At 46.6% G+C, this 22,093-nt stretch overlaps 1 protein-coding gene across 1 annotated transcript in view; it reads right to left on the reverse strand.

The window, feature by feature from the left end:
* Positions 1–22,093, reverse strand: part of RNF17 (ring finger protein 17) — a 3,777,565-nt gene that overhangs the window by 667,057 nt on the left and 3,088,415 nt on the right. Inside the window, exon 30 of the mRNA XM_069639339.1 lies at positions 4,554–4,566. Coding sequence (XP_069495440.1) covers positions 4,554–4,566 — 13 coding nt within the window. The remainder of the gene's footprint in view (positions 1–4,553; positions 4,567–22,093) is intronic.

The raw sequence follows: 22,093 nt of genomic DNA on the forward strand, positions 1-22,093 counted from the left end.
GTTAAAAATAAATATTTAACATCAGTTTTTAAGTAAGCGTTCTTTAAAAAGGCCAAGATAGGTAACACTGTAAATATACTTCAAAATACTTTTCAGAATCAATCAAGTTAGTGGATACTCTTTTAGAAATGCGGTTTACACACTTCCTACAACCGGAGGTGACCTCATTTACAAGGACAGTAAGATTCTGAGGTTGCAGAAAGGGAAGGCTAAAGGAAGGAAAAAGGTTAAACAGGTTCTCAGGGCATGTGAGTATACTTAAATCTTCCAATGAAGTCTAGACAAGTCTTTCCCAGCAATAAGAGTTTAAACAAGTTACCACCTATAAGGAACAGAAATATCAAAGTCAATGGACTAGAAGAGTCTGCAGGGAGCCGGGAGAGCCACAGTCAATTAGAGTACAGTCCATGGAGCTGAGGCACTTCTTAGATAAAAAGTATTGCACAAAATTAGAGAGTTTGTATAAATCACTTGTAGGGTCACAAGCTGTGAAGCCTGTGAAAAGCAGAGTTGGAATCAACTCCAAAAAGTAAGCCAATGCAAGTCTAAAGTGAGAAGAGAACAGCTAAAGAGACAATGAGGTAAGTACCCCAAGCCTCAACAGTACCTCTGGTTTGAAGAAGAGTGGTCCAGCTGGATTGTGTCCTGTTGCGGCGGTGCAGACCCTGGGTTCCTGAGCCTCAGTCGTGGGGACAAGAGGGAGGACGTCTGGAGGACTCCTGTGGCAGCAATTTGGAGGTCATCGGCAGCTACAGGCTCTTATCAGATCAGCGGCACTTGGCGTTTTCAGCGCTCAGTAAACAGCACCACTGCGGATCTCGTATACCGGTTGGGCTTCCTTCACTCCTTGTTTCCTGCACTCTGATGAGGGGACGCAAACTCTGGTCGTCCTGCTTCTGGAGGGTCCTTTGGAGACTCCTGGAGCTTCTGGGTGGATTTCAGACGTTTCACTCGACTAGGGATTTCTCGACCCATGGCACTCGGTTCATGCAGCAGCAAAGAAGTACAGCCAGTCGGGGAAGATGGTCCAGTGGAGTTCGTCTCGGGGTTAGTTGGTCCCACTAACCCAAGGGAAGAAGTCGTCCCTTCCGGAGCTTCTCTTGTCGATTAGAAAAAGGAGTTTCAGCACAGCAGCAGGGCTTCAACGGGCAATTCAAAGGTCCGGGAGGATGCAGCAACCTTTGTTCACGGTTTCTTCATCGGGTGTTTCTCCCAGTGGTCCACTCCGACTCTAGTCCCAAAACCTTTGCCTTTTAAGCAGGTTTTTCCCATTCATGCACAGCCTAGGCTGTCATCACACAGCAAGGTGTCAGGACTGGTTGTATTCAGGCATTCCTAGAAACAAAGGACAGGGGAGTTTCGGGAACCTCCCTCACATCCTGTCTTTCCAGACACACTGGAGCCAGAGGCGGAATTCAGGGCTGAAGCCAGCCAAAGGGAAAATGAACATAGGGCTCAAATCTGCCTCGACGTACAGAGTAAAAACCAAGAAAGACCTCACAAACAGAAAATGGCGAAAAAAGAAGAACGGGGCCATTGTGACAAAACTGTATACTGCAGGTGAGGATTCAGCCTGCGGTAGAAAAGCACAATGTTAGGAAAATTAAACCACTGCCAACATCCATTTAAAGTAGGGAGGGTAACGTAACATTTTTTACTTGAGAATGTAGGATAAGGGGCTACTAGGTAATCCCCCAGTACTCCACATAAGATGGTATGTGCTGGCCTTACAAAGAGAAAAGGTAAGTAAAGTCAATTTCACTTTACTATTTCTTGGGAACAGTAGTTCACACAAGAAAATGTATTTAAACCTTAAGAGAAATCCAAAGAACTTCTCAGTGACACTGCACTGAAGGTGTTGTGTCACCATACAAAAAGTAGATGCCTATGGAGTTTGTCAGAGTCCAAAAATAGAGGAAACATAATCCAAATCAGGTCAAAACACATGAAAAGGGTGAAAATAAAAAAATCCTAAAGTCCAGCAAAAGAGCTGGGGGTCTCTAAAGTGGGAGGAATTTAGCACCAAAATGAAAATTCTCCCTAACAATTACTCAATCAGGGGAGGGTATGGGCTTTAAAGGGACAGCCTATGATAATGGATTCTTTCATTCTTTTGCCAGCCTTTGACAGAGGAGGTGGTGTGGGAAAAGCAACACTTTGCCTGGGCTTATTAAGAGGTGAATATATACAAGAAAAGGAGAAGAGACCTAAAATAATTTTTGGAAGAAAAGCAATAGCCAACAAGTACAACCAAGAGAAAGAATGTAGAGAGGACAATTGTGGCTTGAGTACGGACCCAGAAAATAAACAGCATTTCAGTAGCAGTTTGCTGTCTCTGGCTCATTTGTGAAACCTATTAGCCCACAGCCCACCACAGGAGATCTTGTGCAACCTTGCTCGGGACCTGAAGAAGGTCCAACATCCTGCCTCAGAATTGTGACCATTTGGATCCTAGGGCCCACTGAAGGGACCTCATCCTTGGGTGGGGCTTTGGCATCAGAAAAATGCAGGATGCTAAGAGACAGAGCAACCTCAGAAAATGTAAGACCTGTAGATGTTGGGCATTTGGAAATTATGTCACTGGGCATCATTACGACGTTGCCAGTAACCCGCTGGTGCTTCCGGTGGGTTGCAGGCAACCCTGTATTAGCGTTACCGCCACCTGACATCCCGGTGCTACCGGGATAGCACAGGCGGCGGCAGTACGGTAAGTTCCCACTTCCATGGAGTCCCATAGGACTCCATGGGGATGGGAACCCTGAAGCACCGGCACTGTAAGTAACGGTGCTGGTTCTTCAGTGAAAAATCTGCCGGTAGGGGCCTGACCTCCCCGCAGGTCAGACCTGTCGGTTTTTCAGTGCCCCTACCGGCAGACTCGAAGTGAGCCGGTCCAGAAAGTGTGCCGTTAACTTGTTACCAGCACCTTAATTTCCAGAAAGGCTCACTTGTAATGAGGCCCACTATCTGCAAGATATGTTGAGCCCTCAACTCAAATGGCGAAGCCTTTCCTGAGGAAGAGTCCAGGACTGCTCCAATGAAATTCAGCTTTTGGCAAGGTGTCACCTGAGACTTCTTTAAGTTGAGGGAGAAGCCCAGTTTGTTGAGAGAGTGGCAAGTGCTGTTTGGATGTCCCAGAGCCTGTTCGGGAGAACGAGCTCTGATTAGCCAGTCGTCTAGGTACGGAAATATGTGAATCTCTCCCCTCCGTAGATTCATTGCCATCACTGCCATTAACTTGGTGAAGACCCTCGGGCGGAGGTCAACCCGAAAGGCAGTACTCGAAACTGAAAGTGTGAACTGCCAATGCGAACCTCAGGTACTTCCTGTGCTTTGGATGTATAAGCACAATAAAGTAAGCATCCTGACACCATCCAGTCCTGGGTCTGAAGAATCAGCGAAAGAGTCACCATCTTGAATCTGTACTTCCTGAGTAACTTTTTCAAGTGTCTCAGGTCCAAGATGGGTGGCAGTCCTCTGTCTTTCTTGGGAAACAGAAAATAAGTGAAGTACCAACCCTGGTATTGCTCCATTACAGGTGCCTTTTTTCCACTGCACCTTTCTCCAGCAGGGAGAGAACCTCCTGCAAAAGGAGCGGTCTGGTTCCCGAAGAGATTGCTCGCTCTGTAAACAATCTGGGGTCTTTGGGGAAATGGGAGTCAGTACCCATAAGGTACTGTATGCAACACCCAAACATCTAAAGTAATGGACATTCATTCTTCTAAATGACAAGTAAACCTGCCTTCCACCAGACTCTTGTGTGTGCAGCACTCAGAGTGGTTTGTGGGCTGTGGATGTAGCAGAGGGTAATAAGGAGGTGATTGCGGGGGGGCGTGGCTAAACGCCATGTGAGAAGGACGCGTATTCAGTCGGCTCCAGCGATGTGCCCAACATTTGGCCGCTAAAACAATATTTTGCCGCAACAACCACTCCCGAATTTCACCCCAGAGGCAGAAGTCGGCTGGCAGCGCTGCCTGCCGAGGTTTCGGACGACTGGAGGACTCCGCCAAAGAGAAACACTGTGGGCCTGGGCGAAGCGATCCGGCGTGCAAAATGGCGCCTGCCCAACAACCGCGGCAGTGATCGGCACTGATCGGCCTAGGCACCAGGAGGCTTGAGCCCGGCAAACTCTGCAGGGATCGGAGTACGCATGACGAGAGGCGGGCAAGCTGATGCGGAAATTGCTGGCGGCGCGTAGCTCTGGACCGAAGGGCTCGAGGCGGGCCTGAGCTGTGCGACACAACACAAGACCGGGGCGGCGGAGGCCAGGAGAGGCGACGAGGCAAAGTGCATGGCAGACCCGACGGGAGAGGAGAAGCGACCAGCCCCCGCCGGGTTGGGTTGATCCTCGCCCGCAGCAAGTGGCAACCATCCCGTAGCCGCTGGACTTCGGTGGAATACCCCGCCAGACGGACTAAGGAGTGGGCCAAAGGAGTGCGGGGGGCCCGGACACCGTGGTGCGGGGGTGTGGAAGTTCCCCCAGTCTCCCCCCGCCCGCCCGCACTGCAATCACCAGCTGGAGCGCGGACATGCGCCAGACCCGCACGGCCTGACACCTGGAATTGGGACCTGGGGAGTGCGCGGGGCTGCGTGGAAGCCCCCGGCCATAACACGCCGCAAGAAACAGAGGCCGCAGCCTGCAGGAGCCACCGAGACAGGACGGGGTGGCCCTTCGCATACCCACAAGCGGAGCACGCGTGCAGCCCTACGCTAGGAGACAGGGCCAGTGGCCGGCACACTTAAGCACCTTACTCGGACAATCACCACAGAGGACAAGTTGATAACCCTGGGGGCTCTCCACTTCGAGTCAGGCCAACTGGGCGGAGCACGCTAGACGGAGGCGCTCCGGACAGAGGCAACAACATCGCTGCACTAATTAACACTCACCACATGGGTAGCAGGCGCGAAGGCTTGTGCAAAGCAATGGCCACTAAAGGGCCAGGAACAAACAGAGACAAACAACAATGGACACCTACGCAGCCACGGGGGCGGATGCCATTCCTGACCATGGAGCCGCAGCGAGCACCGGGCCCCCCGAACCAGCTAATTCCCAGCTGCTGGAAGCCATCATGACGTTACAAAAAACAATGGAGAGTAAAATCGACGCAGTTGCTATAGACTTAAACTTGCTGCGGCAGGATGTACGATCCATAGCGGGCAGAAGCGAGGTGCTAGAGACTCAAGTTAAAGAAAACTCAGAGGCAAAGACGCTGCTCCTCAGGGAGGTGGACACTCTAACTCAGAAGGTGAAGAATTTAGAGGACAGGGCGGACGAGGCAGAGGGGCGCGCACGCCGTAACAACATCAGACTCATCGGCGTACCGGAGGGAATCGAAGGGAATGACCCCACTAACTATGTGGAGGACCTCCTGATCCAAGAAATTGGAGCTGGCAACTTATCTCAAGGCTTCACCATCGAAAGGGCTCACCGATCCCTCACCAAGAGGCCACCACCCGGAAACCCTCCCAGGCCAATAATAGCCAAGGTGCTTAGTTACAAAGACAGAGAAACGATTCTTGCCTTTTCCAGGTCGGGCGGCAGCATAATCAGGAACTCAGTGAAAATTGCCATCTACCCGGACTATACCCTCCAGGTTCAAAGGAGCAGTGCCCAATTTATCCACACCAAAGTCAGACTGAAAAACGCAGGCCTGCGGTACATGCTCCTATATCCCGCCAGACTGAAGGTCCTGGTCAACAATAAAGCCCATTTTTTCGATACACCAGCGAAGTATGTGAGTGGATGGACAGGGAACAAATCCCAGACATCGAAATCAGACAGCGTCGACCACGGCAGTCGGCACCCTGACCACTGCCACATCTGCCCGAAACCTGAAGGCGGCAACACACTGCATGACACACTAAATGCGGCAACACAGAGTCAATCGGAGCAATACTGGAGACCAACGGCGAAGTAGGTCACCTGCTGAGCCAACCTCTCTCTTACCCCCAGAAACACTTTTGGGCGATTAACCCACCCGTAGGGCACCTGTAGACCTAGGTCGAACGGAGCGGAAACGGGATAGTTAGAGGGGGGGCAACCCCACTAGACTGGTTTTATTGTTTAAAAGTTCAATGATTAATGTTTTTGGGATGGGGAACTCATATGTTACACTCCTGGGAGCCCGTCACGGCGAGAGGAACCTCGCCGGACCGGTTCTATGTTCGGGGTTTTCACAGTTACGGTGGTACGGAGGCCTTGAAGACAAAGGGGGGAGGGACACGAGAGGGTAGAGCCCATGTTGAGAACTTTAGTCAGACAACACCAAGACCACAGGAACACTCCATAACAGATATATCACTTGTAGGGCCTGGACCTAAGCAGAGGACAATCAACAGATACCACGACACCCATGGCTGGAAATATTAACGTAATAACGTGGAACGTCAGAGGCTTGAATAGCTTTGTTAAGCAACGCCAGATATACACATACCTGCGTAGATGTAAAGTGGGAATCGCCATGCTTCAGGAGACACACCAAACAAGGGACAAACATGAGTCTATGGCCAAAATATGGCGAGGAACCCTGATTGGATCCCCCTACTCCTCATACGCTAGAGGGGTCCTGATATGGATAGACCCATCCATCCCTTTCAAGGTAGTGAACACCAAGACAGACAACGAAGGCAGGATGGCACTGGTGCATGGGACCATGGATGGGACGGAGATATGTGATTAGCACGTACACACGTAACCATGACGCCACAGCTTTCTTCCACTCCCTATATCCTCGGATTGGCCCCTATGTAGACTGCACTGTGATTTGGGGGGGGGGTTCACAACTGCACATTGGACCCCATGAAAGACAGGTCCGACAATAAACACTCCCGCCCCCCCCCCCCCAGCCAAAATACTGTCTAAACTAATAGCCCAACTGGCACTCTGTGACCTGTGGAGGGAACAGAACCCCGAGAAAAGTGAATACTCCTTTTTCTCCCCGCCTCACAAGGTCCATACCAGATTGGACTATATCTTAATAAGCCAGGGGCAGCAAGCTAGGTTTAGAGATGCACGTTACTTGCCCAGGGTGCTGTCAGACCACTCCCCCATGCAGGCCACCTGGGAGATATACCCACCTAAACCCCCAGTTCCCACGTAGAGACTTAGAGCCGAGGCCCTACTAGATACAGCCTTCCGAGAACATATAAGAGACAGTACTGAGGAATACTGGCAGAACAACCTAGATAGTGTGAACTACATCGGAACTGCTTGGGAGGCTTATAAAGTTGTTATGAGGGGAGAGATGATAGCCACAATCGGGGGTACCCTGAAGTCCATCACAACCTCCCTAGAGGGCGCGGAAAAAGAGCTGAGTGTGCTGGAGGGTAGGGCAGACTCGACTCCGGAACATATACAGAAAATAACTGAATTGCGACAGGCCTGTCTGTCTCACTGGGAGTCGCTTGGGAAACTGAGCTATGCTAAACACTCTGAAAGGACGCACGCACTGGGGGACAAACCTGGTAAACTCTTAGCCTGGCTCCATAAGAGAGAAATCCCCAGGACACCCATTTGCACCATACTCAGACCCAATGGCACCACAGCACATACCCAAGATGAGATCAACTCGGTCTTCTCCGAGTTCTACTGAGAACTCTACTCCAAGACCCCGCCCCCCACCAACACTGAAATAGAGGACGCCCTGGGTAGTATAAAGCTACCTAAACTAGACGCACAAATGGCCGAAACCCTAGAGGAGCCAATTACCCCAGATGAGGTGATGGCTATAATCAGATCCCTACCCACTGGAAAAGCGCCAGGCACAGATGGCATACCAGGGGAATTTTATAGGACATATGAAGAAGCCCTCGCCCCAATGCTAGCACGGGTATTCAATGAGGCGTAGGAGCGTGGCATCCTCCCCGACTCCATGAGGGAGGCCACAATAATCCCTTTGCTGAAGCCTGGAAGGGATGGAATAGACTGTGGGTCTTATAGACCACTTTCTATGCTAAATGTTGACTGCAAAATATTAACAGCACTTCTTGCAAATAGGCTACGCAGAGTGATCCCCCAGCTGATCCACCAGGACCAGACTAGCTACGTGCCGGGGCGCTCTATTACCGAAAACCTGCGTAGGTTACATCACATTATATACGGCACTGAGCATAGCCCCCGAAAATACGCGGTGGCGTCATTGGACGCCACCAAGGCCTTCGATTCGGTGAGATGGGAATGGTTGTATGCTACTATGGGCAAAATGGGGATCGGGCCCGCCTTCCTGAAATGGACCCAATTGGTCTACGCCTGCCCCACCGCCAGAGTGCGCACCAACAGGACGTATTCTGATAAATGGCCCCTTCACAGAGGCACCCGGCAAGGATGTCCACTGTCCCCTATGCTTTACATCATTGCGGCCGAGCCTGTAGCAGCATAAGAATACGGTGACGGTGGCATTGAACTGGATGGGGTGACTCACCTCGTGTCCATGTACGCAGATGACATGCTACTGTACTTACACAATCCAGAGCACCTCCTGCCCTACATACTAGAGACCCTAGATTGTTTTCATAGACTTACGGGCATTAGGATTAACAAGGACAAGTCTTGCCTTTACCCCTTGGCTGCTTTATACAGGGAGGAACTTAGATCCCTACCCCCACTAGACCTTAAATGGCAGGCGACATCCTTTAGATACCTGGGTGTCACCATACACCGCAACCCCAGCACGGAACATATCCTTAACACAGTCAGGGCCAAAGACTCCCTAGAGAAGCCCATGGTTTTTTGGGGTAAACTCCCCCTCTCGGTGGCAAGGCGGGCAGGTCTTCTCAAGATGGTAGCACTCCCCCGACTATTACATTTCTTCACTAACGTTCCCTTTAACATTCCCCCCTCTTTTTTCAAAGACCTGAACAAACTCTGTAGGAGATTCCTCTGGCAGGGGGGTAGGCACAGAGTGGTGCTGGAAATTCTCCAAAGACCCTTTGAGAAGGGAGGGCTGAAAGTCCCTAATTTCGAGCTGTACTACATGGCTAGCCAGCTTAGGCACGTGACACAATGGATGGCCGACGAAACCACCACGGATACCCGACTTCTCCAGCCGGCCCTGCCTACACTGCTACTTCGGGATATACTATGGGTTGAGAAGGAGGCTCTACGGCTAAGCTTGGGACCCAACTCTGGAGGCGTGCCTGTGGAAGAGTGGGGTCGGCAGACCCACTCTCCCCACAGATTCCCATCGCCGCAATCATGGCTAAACACCCATGGGGGCACACGGAAATACACACCCTATGGGAACCCTGGGGGGTAGCGGTGCTAGGGGTCCACACTTGTGAGCAGGAACTAATGTCATTCATCGGCCTCAGCGAGTCCGCAGGCCTACCCACCGGCCAGTTTCTGCTCCACAGAGCAGTAATCCAAACCATAAAGAAGAGATGGACTGAGGCCACAGACCAGGTCACAGAAAACGAGACCATCGAGACAATGCTCGACACTGCTGAGGGAGGCCACGAAACCTCCAGACTATATGAAGCGTTGCTGCAGGGCACAACCAAAAACGAACTCAAATGCAAAAGTAGATGGGAGACCGAATTGGGAAGAGAGTTCGAAGACAAAACATGGGAGAAGATAACCCACTACCACAAAAAAATCTCTAGGAGTGCCCGCCTACAGCTCATCCAACTTAACATTACCAACAGTGCCTACCTCACACCAGAAGCCATATCAAGGTTCAGGGGAGCCACAGTCCAGACATGCCCCAAATGCAATATGCCGAAGGCTGGAATGACCCACATGTTCTGGGGTTGTCCTGCTGTTCAAAGGTTCTGGGCCCAGGTGAAGGAAAAGGTGGCAAATGCGGAAATAGTAGTTGACATTCTTGACCCAGCAGCCTGCATATTGGGGAGCTACAAGCGAAGCAGCAAAAACAAGCCCCTCAATAAGCTCAAGGACTTAATATATATAACGGCGAAAAGACGCATAGCCATGAGTTGGAAAAGCGCAAGAGACCCAAGTGAAGCCCTCTGGTGGGCTGATCTCAAAAGATGGATAACGGCTGAGACTGCTGCATGGGAAACAGCAATCCAAGTACAGAGATTAGAATCCAGCGAGGAACTACTCCGGTGGGTGGCACTAACTGTGCCACTGCTTCACCCAGCAGCGCAAGATAGCGCCTCAGATAGCACAGACAGTCCAGGCCCGTCAAGGGGCCAAAACGAAGACTGAAGCTCTAACTGTGGTCTTGGAGGAGGTGGGTAGGGAGGGAGGGGGGGAATTGTTTTATGTTCCTTTAAATTACTCATACGGCAATGATTAACCATAGATTTTCTGCTTATACTTTGTTGTAAAGTTAATAAAGAAATTTAAAAAAAAAAAAAAAAAAAAAGGTGATTGCCTGAGCTGTTCTTCTTCCAGGACCTCTAGAGCCACGTGGAAATCTCCTTTGCCCTCTTTGGGCAGGTTGGCCTCTACGCTGCTTGGAGATTCTCTAAGCTGGAGATTCTCTAAGCTGTCATGAGCTTTTGGCCCAAAGAGGTTTGACCCATCGAAGGGCATGTCCAGAAGTCTAGACTGGACATCGAGAGCAAATCGAGATTTGCATAGCCAAGCAAACCTCCTCATGACTGCACTCGATCCCATAGAGCAGCCAACACAGTATGATGCATCCAAATCAGATTGAAGAGAATGGCTTGCTGCTTCCTTACCATCATTAATAATGAAGGCTTTTGGTTTTATGGTATTTATTTTTCTGCCATTTCCGTCTGTATTTATCCATATTTATTTTTGGGCCGTTTTTCTGCATTTATCCACATTTATTTTTTGTCATATAAAAAGATAATTTGTAACCAGTATTTTTCTGCATTTATTCTAATAAAAAAATGAATTCATTAAAGCACACATGCAGCCATGAAGGAAAGAAATGCGAGCTCCATTTTTTCCATAACAACAAACGGTTGCTTGTGTGGCTGCTGCTGCATTACGTTATATGCTGTCAGCAATTTGAAGAACATTAATGCTATTTGTATACAACTTTTACACTTTCGATGCTGCTAATCTACAATGCGACTGGCCTGCGATGTATGAGTGACGTCAGAGTACCAGACAGAAAGACCTGTTTTTCCGTTTTCTTCAATTTTTATAAATAAATACAGACAGAAAGCAGATTGATTTCCTTCTGTATTTATGTGTAAAAATCAGTAAAAACTGAAAACTGGAAGCCTTATTACTAATGTTGTTGATCCCATCTCTCATTTCTCCTTCAGGAATTTTGTCGGCTGCTTTGGAGACTACGTTCCCCAAAGTAAATGTGTACTTTGCTAATGTACAAGATGCATTAATGGCCCTGCGTGTCATACTCCCAGCAGAGAACACCCATTTTGCCAGCATGTCATACTACTTGTCATCTCCGTCAGGTGGGATGGAAGGATATGCAGCTGCTTTGGAAGTGAAAGTAGCTACTTGTACCACTAAACTCTCGGGATTAGGGTGCCTGGAGAGAAATTCAGGATCAACATCGGATGGTCTATACTTCCTAACCAACTCCTATTGACTGCTGGAGTGGTATCGGGTTTCTGCCAATTTTCTAAAATGGTGTTTTTAAGTGCATAATGGAAAGGCAGTACAGGTTCTTTGGAGGGACCTTCATCAAGGATAACTGTACGGTCATCCTGCACTATGTCCTTTATAGGACATCCCCAACCCAAATACACAATGACTCTGTTCATCACTGTCCTGTATGCAGCACTTGGTTGAGCAGCTGTGTCAGATGAAGCAAACTCCACTTCTGTAGAAGTGTCTAAGTCACTAGATTCCTTAAGGCACATAGCCAAGTCCGCCAAGCGAGATTCCTCACAAATGAGTTCCAAAGGGACATTGAGGGTGCCAAAAAGTACAAGATCCTCATCTTCTTCCTCTTCAAACATGGATCCAACGGACTTAAAAAAGCATTTCCTAGGTAAAGGCTTTTAACTCGAAGATGGATCGGAGATTGGCGTAAATGGCTTTGATGTCGAAAACTTCAAAGTCGAACCCTTCGATCATGAAGATGACAAAGGTTTTGGCTAAGAAGCACTCTTTGCGGTCGACGCCACTCGAGTAGGCATTGTGGAGGATTTCAGACCCAGGCTTTTGGGCATACAGGTTGAATCATTCAACGATTTTGAAGGCCTGTGGGATCGTTAGCTTTTTTTGGCTCTTTTCGAGGGATCGGAAGGGGCTGCCTTTGAAAAGACATCCATCATCTTGTGACGGAACTCTTCCCAATCTGCTGCTCAGGCAGATTTGTCTGCAAAACGTACCTGTTTCTTGTCAGTCGAGGAATCAGATGACAAAGAACGATGTTGTTTCTTTTTATATTTTCTCAGAGAAGACGAAGATGAATAGTGACGAAAATAGCTCCTTGACCTCGACCGCTTAGAAAGTTCAGAGCATTTTTTTAATTTTAGGCCTCTGAGGTGATTTATCCCATCTTTGATGGAGTATAGGATGGGGATTTTAATACCGACTGACAACAGTTAGAAAAATAGATTTTTGGCATTTTACAGTAAAGTCTGAGCACATGCCAAAACACAAATTAACTTCCAGAAGCTGAGGAAAAGAAGTTACTTGATTTTTAAGTTCAATAAAATATCTTCCATGTTCAAAAATATAATACATAAACTACCTGAGACCAGAGTAATCTCCCCAGAGAAGAAAGAGTACTTCAGAGCACACCAATGTTAAATCAGTAGGTAAACCATCCAATGAAATTGGTATTCCGCTCTAAATTCAGGGTGCTGGAGGGGTAATAAGACCCTGCACAAAAGGTCTAGACAAAATATGAAATAAAAGTATGCGGTCTTACGGTTACCCCTGTCCCCTGCACACCTATATACCGCAAACAGTCAATGATTTAGAGTTTTTGTTTTCTTTAAAATAATCAATTGATAACAACTTTGGATGAAGGTGCGAAGTCAAAAGACTTATTACAAAAATGAGAATTTAAGCTCCTGAAGAAGGGATTTTATCCCTAAAGGCGTTTAGCAAGTTTTTTTGCGAAATCATTTGCTTGTTAATGAAAGCGTGTATTATACAAAACATTCTCATTTTTGTAAAAATTTCTTTTGACTTTGCACCATCACTTTGTTTGAACTTATGGGGTACTAAAAATGTAATGATAAAAATCTTCCAATGCAAAGTGGATATCAAGTGATTATTTCAAACAAAATGATAAAATATAGATCATTCACTGTTTACACTATATAGTGTGATGATCCTGCAGATGGTGTCACTTCTTCAACAGAGGGAAGCCTCTTTACCTGAAGCTAGGGCGGTGCGGCCGCTAACCAAGAGTCTCCCTGGGGTGGTAATATGTTCTCTAGTCTTTAGGCTGGACAAAGCGAGTGCAGCTCTCAGTCAGCTCTTTAGCCTAGGTCTGGTTGTAAATATGTGGGGGGACCTCATGGAGAGGACTTCCCCTCCTGGGGGCAAGGATGTGAGTTCGGGACACAGTCCCTTTAACTCCCAAACCCATAGGGTAACATCAAAACCTTCTCTATCTATGATACAGTCTGAAACCATGGGCTTCATTACGAGTTTGCTGGTCCGGAAACAAGGGTGCCAGTAAGCTCACCGGCACCCTTGTTTCCGGATTGGCACACTCAGTCTGCCTGCCGTGGTCGCTGTGCCCGACAGGTCTGACCCTGTGGGGCGCTGCGGCCACGGTAGGCAGACTGTTAACGGAAGCACAAGCACTATTGCCAACGGTGCTGGTGCTTCCGTGTCCCCGTTCCCATAGAGCCCCATAGGACTCAATGGGAATGGGGACCTATAATTTGCCAGTGCCTGACTTCCCAGGCCGCAATACTCGTAATGAGCAGGTGGCACTGGGAAGTCAGGTGCCAGTAAAATATTACGGGTCTGGCGGCAAACCCACCTGTAGCACCGGCAGGGTTACTGCCGGACCCATAATGAGGCCCCATATGTTATTGTAAACTGACAGACAATCTTGCTGTGATGAGAACAGGGACGAAGAAGATCGTGAGCATGCTGCCAACAAGTTGAAAGAGTGCTCGACCAGCTCTTGTCAATCGAACTGATGTTACGCTGGGGCTGTTCCCGTTTTTTAAACCCAACAGTAAAGAAGGACTTGGTTCCGTTCTGAATCCGGACAGAGAGGCTGTTCTGAATCGAGAGAGAGATTGAACGAGAGACCAGAGTTGGTCTCGAAGGAGAAACCGAAGAAGGGGACGAGAGGCTCCCGAGAAGGAGACTAGATTGCAGGGTGTGGTTCATCGGAACACACAAGCACATTGGGAAAGTCGACAGGATGTCGGCAGTAGCAATAGAAAGTGGAGAGGGTGTCTTGCAAGTTGACAGGACATCTGCAGTAGTAGTAGAAGAAGAAAGTGTAAACAGCAGGGGGGGGGGTGAGAGACCAAGGAGAGGTGAACCCGGTCCATCGCCGCCCTACAAGCCCAAGAGAGGGACACCGGGAGAGACTAAGGTGAACCTATTGAGAAGAGGTCGAGTGAAGTGGAAAAGATTGAGCGCGGGACACCCAGATAGTATCTTGATTATCGATCGAGAGCCGACATCACTGGAGCGAAGCAAAGCTGTGGTGGGCTACCTGTTGTGGGTGGACCCTGTGGTCCGAGAACAGCCCCAAAATCTCCAACAATGGCCTACTGCGGAGCCGCATAGGGGACCACTAAAGAAACATCCAGGAGGACAAGTAGTACGCTGCATAGAAAGGCTTTTCGGTCGGGTCTGCACAGAAAGCCCAAACTGCCGATAGTCTAGGGCTGCGAAACCAAACAGTCCCAATGAAAGAAGTAAAGAACTTAAACTTAGGGAACATCACCAGGTGAATATGTAAGTGAAAATACCAAGTAGACTTACTTTGAACCCTGGGCTGGTCCTCCAGTATTTGCCTCCTAACATCGAAGACGCAGATCCATTGGAAATTGTCTTCGGGAAGAGCCTGGGGTCTTCGAGAGCATCATTGGTGAGAACAGTATCCTCCTGCGGTACAGCCCAGAAACTGCCAGTCACATGGGCACTTGCCTGTGAGCCAGAGTAAACCTTTTGCAACATACGACTGTACGCAAGAGATTGTCTATGTTTTGTTTTCAACAACACCAGATCCCGCCAAGATTCAGTCCCCTTTGGAACTAAAGGGACACATGGCTTTTGAAGTTTTCTTTTGGTTTTTGTTAACACCGAAGCCTGCCAAGAGTCAGTCCCCTCTGAAAGTAACGGGACACACATCTTTTGGAGATTGAATTCTTTGTTTCAACCCTGTGCTAAGAAACACTGACTTCAAAAGACCGACGAGCAAATGATAAATCTCTTCCTCGTCCTAGTTGGGCAAGGTAAAAGAAAGCAGAGAAAGTAAAGCAAGTAGAGAGCAAAATAAGCCCTTGGAGGGAACTACAAGAACTGTTGAAGAAGTTAGAATTAAGATAGCCTGGAAGAGGGTTACAAAGAAAGGGGAACATACTAGGAGAATGGAGTCATTCTCATAGCTCCACTGCAGTGTTGTGGAACCTTGTCTTCTTGGATTGTGAGCCTTGGAACATTTCTAGAAGTTGAGAACACTGCACATTGAGAGACTCATACCTAGGAGAAGGGAGTCATTCTCGTGGGCAGTAGAAATAACTAATTAGATTTGAATTTGTGTTTAAGTGGTAGGGATAAAATAGGAGTTTGGACGAGGACAGTGAACTTTTAATTTGGACTACACACACTTCCAGACTGCCCGAGTTTTTTTTTGTTTGAGGTAGGGAAACCACCTCTAGGTTGTTAATAAAGGTGTATAGCAATAACTATGCCACAGTTTGGTCAGACTCCTCATTCCATGCCGCCACAATAGGTGTGCATGGGATAGAAGTATCCTTAAGACCAGGATACTTTACTTTTTCACCAGGGTAATTTTCTTTGTTAAAAAAAGTTTTATTCAAGTTTGCTTGGTGACGGAACAAAAACAATCTTATTGGGAAATCACACATTGCGCATACATTAAACAATTGTAACACAGGCCTTATTACACGGTGGAAGGTGTCAACTTATTCACATCGTCCTCATTTAACACCTCTGGGCCCTCCCCACAATCTTTGAGGTATTGGCGAAAGTCTTATCAGATGTCTTTGGGCCTGCTCCTTGCATGGACACGGGTTCCATAAATCTTCTCCATGCAATTTGCCCATGTTGCATCCTGTAGCCATTAGACTACAGATGGGGGTTGGTGAAGCGACCACCCCATCAAGATACTTTTGGCCAGCAGTAGACCTAGATTTAGAAATCTATGCTTCTCTTCTGCCATTTTCCCAGTGAAGCCTAGGATACAAACCAATGGGGGGTAGTAGGACCAGTTGCCCAATCACTTCCTTTAACACATTGCAAACCCCCTCCAAATATACTGATAAATGTGGGCAGGTATATAGCATATGTAATAAGTAAGCATCATCAGCAGCACATCTGGGGCACTCGCCCATACAATTTTAAATAGTTGGATCTAAGCCAGGGAGTAGTATAACTTATTAAAATCATAAACTGGATTATGGGAAACTTTGAATTTGAACCCCGTTTGCTTAGGCTGCAAATATCCGACCACCACTTTTCAGAGAACTCCCATTCCCATTTTGCCTTATTATCAGGGCCTTTTTATGTAATTTCACCTTGCAAGAGATGATATAACTACCTAAAATTCAGAAAGAACTTGAAAACAGTGCTCTTTAGATGAATCAGTAACTACTTGACCCCCCTTCATCTCCACTGATAGTACATGTAGGTCGTGTTATTTTTTTTCTGTTGTCCTGGTCTTTCTGTTCAGCGCCCCGATGCCTGCAGCCCTCTATAAACATATAAATAAATAAAAATGATAAATATAACACACCTATACTTTTGGCTCTATTTCCAACCCTTGCCTCATGTAAGTATGACTCCCTGAGGCTGATCTGCGACTGATTTGGGAAACAAGGCCACTAAGCCTTGAAAGCAGACCTCATTCTCCAATAATAAATCATCTGCAATGGCAAATTACTTCCATGTTCCTTGAACTTATCCCAATCAATAAACGTTCCATACGCATACATGCAACCCAAAGCGGATATGCCGGCCGACAGCTTTTTTCTTTTGAGGGGTCCAAGGTTGGATCTAGGTCTGTCTGCTCCCAGAGAGAAGTCGACCTGTCGTATGGGGCCGCAATTGCCTGCATCCTGCCAAGCCTATCCCAGGCTTTCTTAGTAGCTTAGAGTGGATCCAGTGATCCCCTTTGGTTTATATTCAGCTCTGTATATTATAGTTTGTAAGGGCACTGCACCTGCTGCACTCTTTTCCAACCTAATATGCAGTGGGGGGGTCCATCAATGTTTCCCAAAATGCAGCATAGAGACCTTGCAACGCTAAATAGTATAATTCAAAGTGAGGTGCTCCGGGTCCACCCTCTTCCCATGGCTGGGTCATAGATGCCAATCCCATACGGATCCCACAATTGCCTCAAAGGAATGATGTGCATAACAAATGTAGCTCTCAAAACAGCCATCTGCCCGGCCGGGCAGGTATATTATTAAACAAATACAGTAGTTTCGGGAGTACTATCATTTTGAGTAACGAGAGTCAACCAATTAATGACATCAGAATTTTCCTCCAGTTAGCTAGCTTGGTTTTAAGCAGTGTTATATAAGTAGTATAGTTCAATGCTACGTCTCTTTCGGCGATCTATGGACAGTTATGCCCAGATATTTAAATGAAGCCTTCACAATACTTAACCCATGTACTTCTTTGGAGTGCAGCTTGAGGTCTGTCAATGAAAACACCTTTGATTTATCTCTGTTGAGATGCAATTCTGAGTACCTTCCAAAGTCCTCTACTCTTTCAATGACTGAACCCACATCTCAAGAGGGTACTCGAATATACAACAATGTGTCATCCGCATGACATGCATTACTCACTGTGATAGCATTTCTCATGATTGTACCTGCTTAGATTGACATGCTGTGCATATAGTCCGACATCCAGTGGTAACCGCAGAGTATTGTATCTTGTCTTTCGAGAATCGAAAAGGGACGTTGACATGGGCGTGCCTGTAACACTATCCCTAACGTGACGCAGAGTGTACCCAAAATCGCTCACGTGTCGAGGTCCCTCTGATTGTATTTTGTCTGCCATGAGGGAGCCGAATGACTATCGTGAGTGAGTACATAAAAGTGAGAAAGAAGAAAGACGTCTATGTTCCTTCCACCCGAGCGGGGAGGAAGCATGTGAATCTAAGCAGATACAATCATCAGAAATGCTATTACGGTGAGTAATGCATGTCTTCTGATGCTTGTTAATCTGCTTAAAATCACATGCTGTGCATAGTGTTAAGCAACTTCAATTCAGTACTCCAACTAAGTCAGTGCCTAGTCTGGGATGCCCAAGGGAAGCCCTTATTTATATATTTTTATGACCAGTTCATAGATCTGGATGATAAACCCTTGTATAACGCCCCTCTCTTTGAATCCCCTTGACCTCCCTGAGCCAAGAAGTAGGTTTGTTTTGCAAATTAAAAGATTTATTTTACAAATTAAACAATATATATCACATTTTTATAATAAATTAATATTTGATAGCACACTTATAGTGATCAACAATGGATAATATTACACTAGCACACTTTTTTAATTAGGAGTTGGTATGGAGAGGATAAAGTAGCTGAGAATGCTTTTATGGTTTCAAGGAAATGCAATGATGGAAAAAGAATGCAGCACAGAAATAAACTGATATGGTTTCAACAAGAGATAATATGATCACTTTTTCTTTTGACAATTCATTCCCCCCCTATGCAATATAAGGAAATGGAAGGGGAGCACACGATTTTCAGGAATACAATAAATTGCAATACCAATTCAGTTCCCCCTTAGCAAGCTTAGAGCAACAGGGATGATTTTAAAACACAGGCAAAAATACTTTAAATGTGATTTGCAAAGAAGTGAAAATATGCTAAAAATGATTTTAATTCCCTATAGGAGATTCAGGGTAGGTGATAGCTACTTAGGATTGTTTCAGGTCAACCCTACCAGTGATTCATGAGGGATTATCAGGTTGAAAACGGATTTCAGCAATGGAAGCAAAAGACAGCTATTTTTGACAGGTGAAGAAGTTTGAGTCAAATTTGCAATTTGCGGCACTTTATCCGAGTGCGTAAAGCACGATTACGGAAAAACTATAAGGAATAGAAAGTCGGTTTAGGGCTTGTTGGAAAGCTGAGGATCTTAGCTTTAAGATTAAATCTCGTTCCTAGCATGTATGGTTCAAAAGATACGGACGATTTTGTGGAGGTAGATTTTCAGAAATGAAATAATGATTCAGAATGGCAAATGACAATTTCACAGCTTTAAAGTCACAGAATGAACACGCGATTTCTAATGCAGTTCTAGGCAGGTTGAATTGGATTGGATGAGCTTATTTTAAACTAATAGATGACTATGCACAGTTCTGGCTGGGTACTTACACTATAAATTTGAAATAGGCCGTCAAGATCTGGTCAGGTTGGCTGCGGTTCTCTCGCCACGGGACAGTCTCTGGCACTGGTTCTGCTCACAGTGGTCTGGTCTTGGTTCTGGATCTCTGGTTCCGGTCTCGGCACTGCACAGCGGTCTGGTCTGGTCTCAGTTCTGGATACAGCTCTGCTTTCTGGGTGTTTCTGGCACAGGGTTCTAGGCCAGAATCAAACAGCTTGCACGGCTGTTGAATAGTTTGGTTAGGTTGCTGGATTCTGAGGCCTCTGAAGGATTCAGCTAGTGGACTAGGCTTCTGTGCTTCAAGTTCTAGCTTGGTTCAGGATCTGGAGTCATCCGTCAAAGTGCTTCGCAAGAAATCAGTTTGAAGTGGGAAGTGAATGTCCCTACCTGGGTCTCAATGACTCCTTTTATGTCTTTAGAAAGTGGGTGGGAAGGCTAACTTTCTATGCCTACCCCTCTGAGGATCCTGATAGGCTATAGGATTTTCTGTGCTCTCACTGGAGAACAGAGTTGTGAGTCATCCAGTGCTACCATTTTACAATCTATTGAAGAAACGCCCCTTTGCTTTTACTGAGAAAATCAATTTTACCCAAAACACATATTTCCCAGATACACAAGTTGTTGAAAATACATGTACACATGATGGATGAATTAAGACAGGTCTCTGATCAAGCCCCATGTTCCTGCGAGCTTGGGTTCAGAAATGACAACATTTTGCGCTTTTTAGTAGCTTTTGCAACATTGGTTTTTCCTCAAAATTTACACAGGAGGTACACCCCCTCCCTGAGCACACTACAATAAGTTTTCAATTCTCTAGTGTAAGCACAGTGTCTGCAATATTAATATATAGCGGGGTTCGGTCTTAGAGCGTCACACAGAGTGGAGTTTAGTCTCAAATTGTAGGTACATTTTTCATATTAAGAATCTCCGAATTGTACATTTCTGTCAGCTTATTACAATATTTTATAAGCAATTTGATAAAACATACATTTGGTGCAATATGAAATCCACAACCCAGTCTGGCCCGTCTCTAGCTGGCTAAGTCAGATGTCACATGCTTTCCTGCCAGAGCAACTGTTGACAATTACACCTCAAATCAGCATATCCTGTTCAATTGAAAGAGGCTATTGTTCCTTTCTTCCAGGCTGCAGGAAGCTCTCCTCCCCTCCTAATTTACATGTCAAGGCGATATCCTGTACTGTTGGTGGTAAGAGCAGGTGTGAATACTTCCCATGAACAGAGGCCTCTTGAACTGTTAATTGAATCAGACTGCCTTCTAGTATAGGGCCTGGGAACAGTAGGTGTTGAGAATTCTCATTAATCAGCAAGCCTTTGAAGTCCCAGCTAGCTCAGGATGCTGTTTAGCTTCTGAAATACAGGTCCCCAGTCAGAGTTTAGACCGCTAGCGCCGGTTAGTGTCGAGCGCCGGTACTGCACCCATTTTTGGGAGCTGTCTAGAATTAATCCATTTCAAAAAGGGGATTTTACTTGATAGTATATGATCCTTGCTTAACATGGCATTGATGTGGATCTGCAGTAGAGTAAAGTAGAACACTCAACCAGAGTTGGATTTTTGTTTGGTGGTTTCGTGCCCATGATCTTAGCAATTTTTGACATTAATAAGAACAGATTTTGAACAGAACCATCTTTCTTTGCACTGGTTTTTGCTCTGTGTGTAGCCAAAGGATAGGGCCTGGCAATGGTCTCTTGTATTAACATTGACAGAGGCAAAAATGGATGGCAACCTATTTTTCATGCTTTCCCTTCGCATTTTCTGGTGAGTTCTGGCCATCATGATGTTTTCAATGCCAGTAATGCACAGTCCTGTGGTAGGGCTTGGATGCGTGGGTAAAAACATCCCACAATAGACTAGCGAGCAGTACCCGCAGTTGGAGGTGGGTTGTGAGAAGAAACAGTAGTGAAAAGATGTCTTAATACTGCGTGTCCCACATGAGAATCAGACCTAGAATGAGTCTCTAGGCAACAGTGTTTTGTAAAGGTGTGTACATAACTCCAGGTTGCCGCTTTGCATATGGATTCTAGGGGAACATTTTCAATGAAAGCTATGGAAGCCCCAGTGCCTCGAGAAGAATTTGCTCTAGGCTTGAAGGGCAGTTCTCTCTTACCAAAAGTGTAACAGAGTGTGATGCATTAGACAATCCACCTCTAGGTGACTGATTTAGAGACAGGATCCCCTTCTCTAGCAGCTGCCACTGAAACTGAAAATTGGTTTGTTTTTCCCAGTGGTCTAGTTCTTTCCAGGTAAAACATGACTGCCCTGCGCACATCTAATGTGTGAAGGCTTTTTACAGCCACGTTAGTGGGATACTGGAAGAAAGTAGGCGGTTCGATTGATTGGTTCACATGGAACTTGGGACATAAAAGTAGGTGCAAATCGAGGATGAGTGTGCAGAACCACCTTATCTCTGAACTGTAACGAAAGGCTCTATAACTGAAAGGGCCTGTAGTTCACTAACTCTCCTTATAGAGGTGATAGCCACTAGAAAGGCTGTCTTATAGGTAAGATCTTTGAGACTTGCCTTATGCATAGGAACAAAAGGAGACCCCATAAGTCTAGTCAATAACACATTTAGGTCCCATCCAGGAGCCGGGATAGAAATGGGGGGATGAATCCTTTTACCCTTCCATGAAAGCCTTAATAACTGGTATT

This window comes from Ambystoma mexicanum, chromosome 7q (genome assembly GCF_040938575.1).
Source record: "Ambystoma mexicanum isolate Mex_15411 chromosome 7q, UKY_AmexF1_1, whole genome shotgun sequence".
NCBI classification, from domain to species: domain Eukaryota; kingdom Metazoa; phylum Chordata; class Amphibia; order Caudata; family Ambystomatidae; genus Ambystoma; species Ambystoma mexicanum.